The following is a 10,377-nucleotide window of genomic DNA, read 5'->3' as shown; positions in this document are numbered from 1 at the left end:
AAAAAAAAAAAAAAAAGAGGTTAGAGTGGGAGAGAGCCAAAGCATAAGAGACTGTTAAAAACTGAGAACAAACTGAGGGTTGATGGGGGGTGGGAGGGAGGGCAGGGTGGGTGATGGGTATTGAGGAGGGCACCTTTTGGGATGAGCACTGGGTGTTGTATGGAAACCAATTTGACAGTAAATTTCATATATTAAAAAAAAATAAAATAAAATAAAATAAATCACATAGCATATAATTTAACAATAGGGCAACTTTAAATATTACATAGTATTATAATCTGCTAAAAATGGTCTTCAAAACATAATTCCCTGATCTCAGAAATACACGCCTTAATGTTAGTTCTGATGTTGTGAACTGAAAACAGAAATGAATACATGATGAGCTTTGTTTATACTGTATTTATAAGTTCTGTTCCTACCTGCTATCAATAGGATCTTATAAATTTTCAAATGCATGAACTTTGTCAGATAAGAGATGAGGCTGGTTTCCTGCTTATCCTCTTTTTTATTTATTATATAAATATGTACCTTAGAATGGATGAGTATCTTTGTCCATGCCAACCTTACCTTTTAGTACACCTCAATCACAAGGAAAAATCACTTAAATTAGAATTTACATCAGAAATCAAGAACTATGAAATAATTAACAGCAAAACTTCATACAAAGATACGTATATAATAAGCATCTGAAATAGTTAGGTTTGGGTTGGGGTTAGGGAAGAAAGAGGGGAGGGAAGAGAGAAGGGAAGTGGGAAGGAAAACGTAAAACATAAACCACTGAATAAGGTGACTTAACCAAGAACTCACTGTTACAACCAACTTGAAAAACAACTGTTGGTAAAGACAATGTCTTTGCTAGGGAGCTGTAATCTCTTAGATGGACTCCTCATGCCCAGATGCAATTCAGTGAGGTTAGAAAGCAGTTTGCCTTTTTAAAAGAAAACTCTCTGCCAACCTATATGTAAAGTTGAGGAAGATAATTAACATCTCTAGGTCTATGCTCTTGTTTCTAACTGGAGGGACTGTAGGGCACCTTGGTGGCTCAGTCAGTTAGCCTCTGACTCTTGATCTCAGCTCACATCATGATCTCATGGTTGGTGAGCCCCATGCCAGGCATCTGCACTGATGGTGTAGAGCCTGCTTGGGATTCTCTCTCCCTCTCTCTCAAAATAAATAAATAAACTTAAAAAAAAGAGCAGCTTAACTGGAAGGACTATAATCTAAATTACTCTCAATGACTCAAATTTTATTTTATGAAGTCATAATCTTAAAACAAATGAACAAAAATTTACAGGCCTAACATGTACAAAGAAAGGAAGACAGACATGGTCAAAAATTTAATCCTACTCAAATATACTGTGAACATCCTACTTTGCAAAAGCAGCAGAAGTAAAGACAATGAAGACTAGAACAAAGACAAAAATGAAAACTGCTATTATGTCAGGACTGGGATTTTCTTCTATGTTCCCTTATTTTCTAAATTTTAAATATTATATTATACTTTTTAAATACTAAGTCTGTGTAATAAAAATTGAGATTTCATATGAGATAGAAAGGAACAAATGGAATACACCAAGACACTTTTCTCACTTTTAAAACAGACTGAATCAATCAGCACATAAGGGATATGTACAGTACATACTGCTATATAAGCTTTTCTTTAAATTATAATAGAAGTTGTATGTAAAATTGCAGGGAATAAACTTTATTAACAATATATTTTTGGGGGTGCTTGGGTGGCTCAGTCAGTTAAGCCTCTGACTTCGGCTCAGGTCATGATCTCATAGTTTGTGAGTTCAAGCCGCATGTCAGGCTCTGTACAGACAGCTCAGAGACTGGAGCCTGCTTAGAATTCTGTGTCTCCCTCTCTCTCTCTGCCCCTCCCCTGCTCATGTTCATTCTCTCTCTCTCTCTCAAAAAATAAACATTAAAAAAAAACAGGAAACAAATCGTGTTTTTAAAAATGTCTTTCCAAAAGCATATCTAATTTAAAAAAAAAACACATAAAAAAGACATTAATAAATGAATAACATATTCCTCTATTTTTGAAAATAATAAAAACTTGTTTTGTTCACATATAATCTTCCAAAATTATTCAATTTACTTTAGGACTTATAAAATCAAAATAGTATAGCACAAAAACTAACCTTACATAGGGGACAGGGTCATTCTGAATCATATTAAGTAGCCATTGCAGTTCTTCGTAACTCCGGTCCACTGAAAATAAAAATAAAGAAATATTTTATTTATTTATTATTTTTATTTAATTTAAATCCAAGTTAGTAAGTTAGTTAACATATAGGGTAGTAACGGTTTAAGGAGTAGAATTTAGTGATTTATCCCTTACATACAATGCCCAGTACTCATCCCAACAAGTGTCCTCCTTAATGCCCATCACCTATTTAGCCCATCCCCCCACACCCCTCCCCTCCAGCAACCCAGTTTGTTCTCCTTATGGTTTGCTCCCTGTTTTTATCTTATTTTTCCTTGCCCTCCCCTATGTTCATCGGTTTTGCTTCTTAAAGTCCACATGAGTGAAATCATGTATTTGTCTTTCTCTAACTTAAGAAATATATTTGTTTCTAATTATAACAAATGAAATAGTAAGGGACAAGGAGGGAATTTACGCTTAATATTTAGGGCTATGCCTTAGCCGTCTTCAGAGTTGAAAGCTGTACGCAACTTCTTACATTTTCCGTAGGAAAAGTCACTTTGTAAATTTCATTCATTCATATAGCCAAAACGTAAAACAGAACCAAGTGCATATTTTTCACTAATGTTCAAATCAATGACAAGTACAAGATAAAGCAAATTATATTAAAAACCCTAAATTAAAGATGAGCAACTCTAAATGGAAAAATATGTTTAAATAAAACTGTGTTTCTAGATGTTTAAATCAAATTGTAGGGAAACTTGATACCCAATGGCACCTCAACTATATTACAGTATACAATATGAAAAACTGTTTTTACCCAAGTGGTTTCTTTCACTTGAGACTAAAGAGCAGCCTTAACTTTTCAATATAACATAAAATCATGCTATAAATATACCTCAATAAAGTCATTCGTTAGCTATTTCCATTCACCTTTTCAACAAGTTATGCTTTTATGATTTGAAAAGCTTTATTATCAGAATTTTATTTCTAATATCGTCCATTTTTTTACTTTCTAATGATCTAGATTCATGGATAACACCAAAGCACTTCTCAATTAAGTACTTATTGACTTAGCATTCTTTTGGAAATGACAATATTAGCATTCTATTTCATTTCAGGTAGTACTAATGCATGAAATCTTTGTAGCTATTTGACAGTAAACATCACTCACGTCCCTTAGGAAAGAAGGTTGGAAATACTGGCATATTTGGTAAATCTCAGAACTTCTAGATTTCACAAATTGGTAAAATGTCAAATCAAAACTGAAGATTGATAGAGGGATAGAGGATCACTGTTTTCACCACTTCTTAAAAGAAAGAATTATTTTAACCCTCAATAAGAAGAACAAATGACCGTCCTTTCTGAACTTAGCTCAACATATATAAGATACACACTTTGTTCTTATCCTTTTATAATTTTACTATACACATACTTCTGATATTTACAAAAAAATTATAAAAATTTGAGTATATTTCTTCTATTAACATGTTAAAATTAACCACTCCTTCTTTTTCCATAGTCAGATGAGAAGTACAACACACTCTACCTTCTTTACTCTTCCCATATTTAGGTGCAATAATCTGAAATTCTAGATGTAAATTAAAATGACATATTTCTTATATTTGCATGTTGTTTTTAAGGAATTATTTTTGAAGTTTCCATTAAATTTTCCAACCATGTTAACAAATATTTAGGCTCAGTTCTTTTTTTTTTTTTTTAATTTTTTTTTTTTAACTTTTATTTATTTTTGAGACAGAGAGAGACAGAGCATGAACGGGGGAGGGACAGAGAGAGAGGGAGACACAGAATCTGAAACAGGCTCCAGGCTCTCAGCAGTCAGCACAGAGCCCGACGCAGGGCTTGAACTCACGGACCGCGAGATCATGACCTGAGCTGAAGTCGGACATTTAACGGACTGAGCCACCCAGGCGCCCCTAGGCTCAGTTCTTTATTTTATAGGCATAGTCACATTTCACACTTTCACCAATCTTGAGTTATAATGTGATTCACTTCCAGGTCAGCTGGGAATTCTCTGGGAATTTTAAGAATGTTACATAGGAGATGTACATCTAAGTCTTTAATCTAAGTCTACGTGAGTAACAATTGGGCAAAAAGAGAATGCAGGATTGCAGTTTTCCCTAAACATTATGTTAGCTATTGGGCAAAAAGAGAATGCAGGATTGCAGTTTTCCCTAAACATTATGTTAGCTATTTGTTTATGGTCTTTTGAACTCTTCATATTGTGAAGAAGTCACAGGCTACATTATTCTTTTATCCTATATAATAACTGAGTTCTGATATTCCTAAGAACTTACACATTCTTTCCCTAACCTTCAAATTTTAAATTTTATCAGACTCTGGCTTAGGAAGTTTCATTCATACTCTTTCTTAGTACTCTATTATTTTTTGGATGATTGCTTTTCTTCTACTCGCTCTATTCTTTATGACTTATTTTTAATATTTTAATTTCTTTATTTTTCTGCTCTGTATCTTTTTAAATGTTTTGGATATATAATATCGTCTTATTCATTTTTTGGTCTTATGTTTTCTTCAACTTCACAAAGCCTTGCCTGATCCCCCTATGGAGACTTCTGTGTACGTATCTTGTTCTACTTTCACAGATACAAACTTTTGAAAGGCACAAGATGTTTTCTTGAGTACTTAATTAGAATTTCCCCAAAATCTTCTTCTAGTTTAATAACATGGAATTAAACCTATAGAATGATACACTGATTTATTAAAAGACCAAAGATATCTGAATTTTATTATTTTCTATTACTTATTAATTCTTATAAAAGTTCTACATTTATCAAAAATTCTTTCAATTTAAAATTTAAATATCTCATATTGTTTGTAATATGCAACCTCAATAATGAAGACAGCTTTAAATAGTAAACATTTCTGAAATGATATGAGCATACACACACACACACACACACTCACACACACACTCATTTATTTATTTAGAGAGAGAAAGAGAGAGAGAGAGAGAGAATGAACTGGGGAGGGACAGAAAGGGGGGCGGTGGGGGGAGACAGAGGATCCAAAGCAGGTTCTGTGCTGCCAGCAGAGAGCCCAATGCAGGGCTTGAACTCAGGAACTGTGATACCATGTCCCGAGCTGAAGGCAGACACTTAACTGACAGAGCCACTCAAGGACCCTGAGCATATATTTCTAAAGCGTTACCTTTAGTATAATCAACGACTGCTTCCAAAGCTGCTATCCTAATGTCCACAAAGTGTCCATACTCGGCATAAGACTTAAAAAGAGCGGGATCACTTGGCACATGTCCATTCTTCTGAAGCACTCTTATGGCTCTCAAACAACTAGGAAACATAGTATTTACAGTTAAATATTTTTATAAAAGTATTTTGTATCAAACTTATTTCCCAGGCATTAGGAATTAATCTCTTAACAGTAAACTGAAACACTGATATGATTTGAAACCATCTTTTTAAATTTTGTAGTATTAATTTTTTGCAGTAATTTAGTCGATAACATATATGGAAAGTGAGAACTGGTGGTGATGTCTGAACCAGTGAATCAACTTTTTAGCAAACTCCTAAAAAAATAGAATTTTTTGATAGCCATTTATTAACAAGTTGACAGAAGTGAAAAGGCATCTAAATAAGCTTAACAACAGAGATGTTTATACTATATCCAATGGGATAAAAAGAGTATGCAGACATCCAAAATAATGCTTATGAAGAACTTCTGATGACATGACAAAGTGTTTATGATATAATTCAAAAACTACATATACAACATCTGTCACATAATTAAAAAATGTATTTAGTTACAAGAGGAAAATTTTAGAAGGCTATTCTCCAAAACAGTAATAATCTGTGATGGTACAATCATATAGCATTGTAATTTTCTTTTATATCCTAAGTTCCTACAATGAGAATAAATTTCTCTTATAGTTATAAAAGCAAGTAACTTTCATCATACCTGACAGTGATAGTATGTCTATAACTTGGAAGAAGTTTTTCCATATTCAAAAACCTGGTGATTTCTTCAAGAATAAGTCGCACATCTGGATTTAAGTTGTCCAAAGTTCGAACTTCATTATTCACACTGACTGCAGGCGTAACAGAGTTGGCAAGGGCATCAATCATTTCTGCACGATAATAATTATCTGAAAACTAAGCCAAAAATGATCACGAGAAAACAAAATTCACACTTCTGTTCAAAAATTAATAAAATATTTACAACTTCAGAACGTAACTTATCTGAAAAACAAGCAAGTTCTCTGGGAATTATTTATGCCTTTTGTGTCGTTGTACGTTGGGAGAAAGAGTGAAAGAGACTCACTAATTAGTAATACGTTAGTTTACTCAACTAGTATTTACCACATGAGGCACTCTTACAGTCACCTAGCTAGATTCCTGTACAAGGAAGACAACGCTCCACGAATGCTACTGGTAACACAGAACTTGAAATCAGCTATTAACTCTACTCTTACGTATAAATTTATAATCAAGGGTCACCAGATATTAGGAAAGCATCAACGTAAAAAAGAAAGACCAGAACAAACAAAAGGTAAGAAATAACTTAGTGGAAAAAGAGTTTGCAAGGAAAAGAAGGGAAAAAAAATCCCAAAACTATCATGAACATCATTTGAGAAATAACTAATGGTATGCCTTCTAATAGCATATAACATATTTTCAATGTTTTTGTTGCTTATTTACTTTTGAGAGAGACACAGAGGCAGAGACAGAGCATGAGTTGGGGAGGAGCAGAAGGAGACACAGAATCCGAAGCAAGCCGTCGGCACAGAGCCCAACACGGGTCTCAAACTCCTGAACAGTGAAATCATGACCTGAGCCGAAGTCACGCGCTTAAGGGACTAAGCCACCCAGGCGCCCTGCAATAGCATAACATATTTTAAAAAGAAAGAAATATGCAGAGATTCAGAATCAAAGTAAATTGGAATATAACAGTGGAAAAAAAACTCCTGAAATTCTAAGCAAAAAGGCAGATCTAAAGTAGAGAGAAAAGGAAAGTAGAGGGCTGATGTAGAAGACATACAAACGCGAGTTCTAGCAAGAGAAGGCAGAGAAACAGGACAACCATCCAAAAAATACTAATTTCTAAATCCATATCCCAGTCAATTCCCAGAAAAGCAATGTATTGAAAGGCAATCTGGGCGTAGCTTGATTTACACTCAGCAAATCAGATACTTTAGCCTAGGAATTTGAATACGGAGCAAGCAAATTCAATTGTATCATCAGTGTTGGGAGTGTGCTGTGGCAACGCAAGCTACCAGGAGACAGAAGAGGAACAAATGCCCCTGTGACTTCCACCATGGAGCCAGAAGGTTACAGGGACATATGTAATGACAGAATCCCTACACATTCTGTGTTTAGATACTGGGCAAAAAAATAAAATAAACAACAAATAAAAAAAAAATACTCCACACCTGTTCACTCTGAACAAAGTTTTGTTTTCAAATCATTTTAATGACTGCAAAATTAATCACTGAAGCTTCAGTCTCTAAGTCCTATTCCTTTCCTCCAGGGCCAGAGAAAACAGTCATGGACTTATGTCATGCTAATTTTGTTTTAACATTTTGCATTTATCAACTTTTTATTCTCCAGGTTCTAAGCCTTGTTTCAAATTCTGAAAGACGATTTCTTTCTTTTTTTAAAAAAAAATTTTTTTTAACGTTTATTTTTGACAGAGAAAGAGGGAGAGAGACACAACATGAGTGGGGGAGGGGCAGAGAGAGAGGGAGACAGAATGTGAAGCAGGCTCCAGGCTCTGAGCTGTCAGCACAGAGCCTGAAGCGGGGCTTGAACTCACAGACCACAAGATCATGACACTCAACCGACTGAGCCACCCAGGTACCGCACCCCGAAAGACCATTTCTATTCAGAGATTATTCAAATTATATTTATACATTTTCTTCAAGTATTCTGACCGCTTTGTTGTTACCTCTGATAACTACTTTGCCAACAAAGCAGGAGCCCATTTATTTAACTGCTGTTTCTGACCGAAGTACTCAGATCACAGAAATAACTTACAAATTAAAAATGACATGGAAGCGTGGGTGAAGTAGGAAAACCAAGATTTAACATTTATCCCTCAGACCACATCCAATTCTCACAGCTACTATAATCTTAACTGAACAAGCGAGATAATCTGATCACCTCAAGGTTTTAAGAGATGAGGAAGAAGAAGTAATATGTAGAACACACGTGGGGCAGCAGACATTCAAATACAGCAAAAATTCCTTAAAAAACAAAAAACCCCGAAGGCATCAATATCAGTGTGTTACAGCAAAGACTGTCGGATGTTAACAATGACCCTTTGGAATCAGGAATAGTTCAACCCATTTCTGTGTACCACACTTGAAAACACAGAAATTTCAGAAACATGTGGTTTATTAGAAATACGAATATATGCATAAAAGATTATCATATAAAATGGCTAATAACTAGGCTTCAAAGGGATTAAATTTTAGTCTTCTTGAAAACTAACTCATCTGGAATACTGAATTTTATGTTCTGCCAATTAATGAGATGTTAAAAAATTTTTTAAAATATTTCCCCCCTGCCGCCCCGACTCTCAACTTCTTTTTGGCATTTAATGTTTTGTATCTCTAATTTTACTTGTAGAAACACTGTCATTTCTTCTCATGCACTTTTTAAAATTTTATATCTATGTAGTGAAACTTAAAAAAAAACAAATCCTTAACCAAAGCCCTCAGTAATAAATCATTTGTGGTTGGAAGTGAGGTGCTTTAAAAAACAGATAAAATGATTGATGCAATATTCTTAGGGATCCATCTAATCGCAACTGTTCTTAAAATTTTAATCCATTAATCTATAGATCTTTAAATGACAACCAAGTCTTTTTTTCCCAACCGCAATTTTTAACAGAATAAGTTTTGATATCAGACAGATCTGGGTTTAACTCCTGGTTCAACTCCTGGTTCTGCCACACACGTGACCTATTACCCTAAGTAAATCTTTATTAGCTTCTATCTCCTCACATGTAAATTGAGATAATAGTATCTATCTCACACATCTGATGCTAATCTTAATTTATTGCCACTAACCATAACACCTGATTAGCCTGCTCAAGATTAAAACAGATTGAGTCTTACACTGTTCTGCAAAAAATAATGAAGTATAAAGTTTAGTAATCTATCACTGTGCTGCACCTTACAAAATCATTAATGACATATATGACTGCATCATGTAAAACAGCACGGTATACTAAAAAGATCACCACACAGATGGGCAGCAGCAGCACATAGCACAATTCCCAGATTATACTTGCTATGTAATCTTAAGACTCTCGACCTCTGTGGTTTGCTTTCATTTACCAACTACAGAATAAGTAAGGTTTAAAGGAATTAAGGTAAGTGAAATCACTTCACAAAGTACAAGTACTGTACTGGGGCCACCATGATTTAAATTACATAAACACCCCCAAAACAAGAAAACTGACATAAACAAATGTACAAAGTATTTCCCCATTCCATCTTAATATAATCTGATTTGATATCATCCAAAATCCTAACCTTGTATCTTCAGTAAAAGAAATTCATGTGCAGAAGAAAGGAATGTTATAAATGACAAGTCAAAACAAATCAGTAGACTAGGAACAAATCTTACAAAATTTTTTTAACAGTATTCAAAAATGGAAAGAAAAAGTCTATCAACTATAATGTACTTTTAAAGCACTGATTTTTTTAAAGACTCTTTTTAGCTTAAATCTTTGTTATTCTACTGTGCTGAGGAAAAATTGGTCTTCTTGACTTTCGTTAATAATCACCATTTTTAATAAACATACTTATCACTTTTTCTTTACTCTTGTAATGTCTCATTAAACTTTCCATGAATTTGACTTATCCTACCAGATACATGTTTATATATCCTGTTCCCTCTTCCTAGAATAACCTTCCAAGACTGTCCCCATTCACAGACTGGGAAAAATCCTATTCATCTTTATGACTCAGTTTGAGGGTCATCACTTACATATAAAACTTCCCTGAGTCATTCTCTATAGCCTTGGAAGGTACCAGAAAACTGAATTCTCCTAGAAAACTGTGTATGTGTATTTCCACTATGGATGACTGTTGCTGTTTTACTTGTCTGATTTCTCCATCAGGTGGAATCTGTGAGGGTCCAGAATCAGACTGGGATATACAGCAGTTGATCACTAGATATTTAATGAATAAATGAAATTCTGGACAGCACTTACCATCTCTT

At 34.3% G+C, this 10,377-nt stretch overlaps 1 protein-coding gene across 4 annotated transcripts in view; it reads right to left on the bottom strand.

Moving 5' to 3' along the window:
* The window catches only part of TAF2 (TATA-box binding protein associated factor 2), a 102,504-nt gene that overhangs the window by 44,724 nt on the left and 47,403 nt on the right, over nucleotides 1-10,377 (bottom strand). For all 4 annotated transcript variants that reach the window (XM_049632959.1, XM_049632958.1, XM_049632960.1 and 1 more), the window contains 3 exons: nucleotides 6,107-6,300; nucleotides 5,342-5,481; nucleotides 2,148-2,217 (listed from right to left, as the gene is read on the bottom strand). In XM_049632959.1, coding sequence (XP_049488916.1) covers nucleotides 2,148-2,217; nucleotides 5,342-5,481; nucleotides 6,107-6,300 — 404 coding nt within the window. The remainder of the gene's footprint in view (nucleotides 1-2,147; nucleotides 2,218-5,341; nucleotides 5,482-6,106; nucleotides 6,301-10,377) is intronic.

Source organism: Panthera uncia, chromosome F2, assembly GCF_023721935.1.
Source record: "Panthera uncia isolate 11264 chromosome F2, Puncia_PCG_1.0, whole genome shotgun sequence".
Taxonomy (NCBI): domain Eukaryota; kingdom Metazoa; phylum Chordata; class Mammalia; order Carnivora; family Felidae; genus Panthera; species Panthera uncia.
Note: the sequence above shows the minus strand (reverse complement) of the source record. Positions and strands in the feature narration are given on the sequence as shown.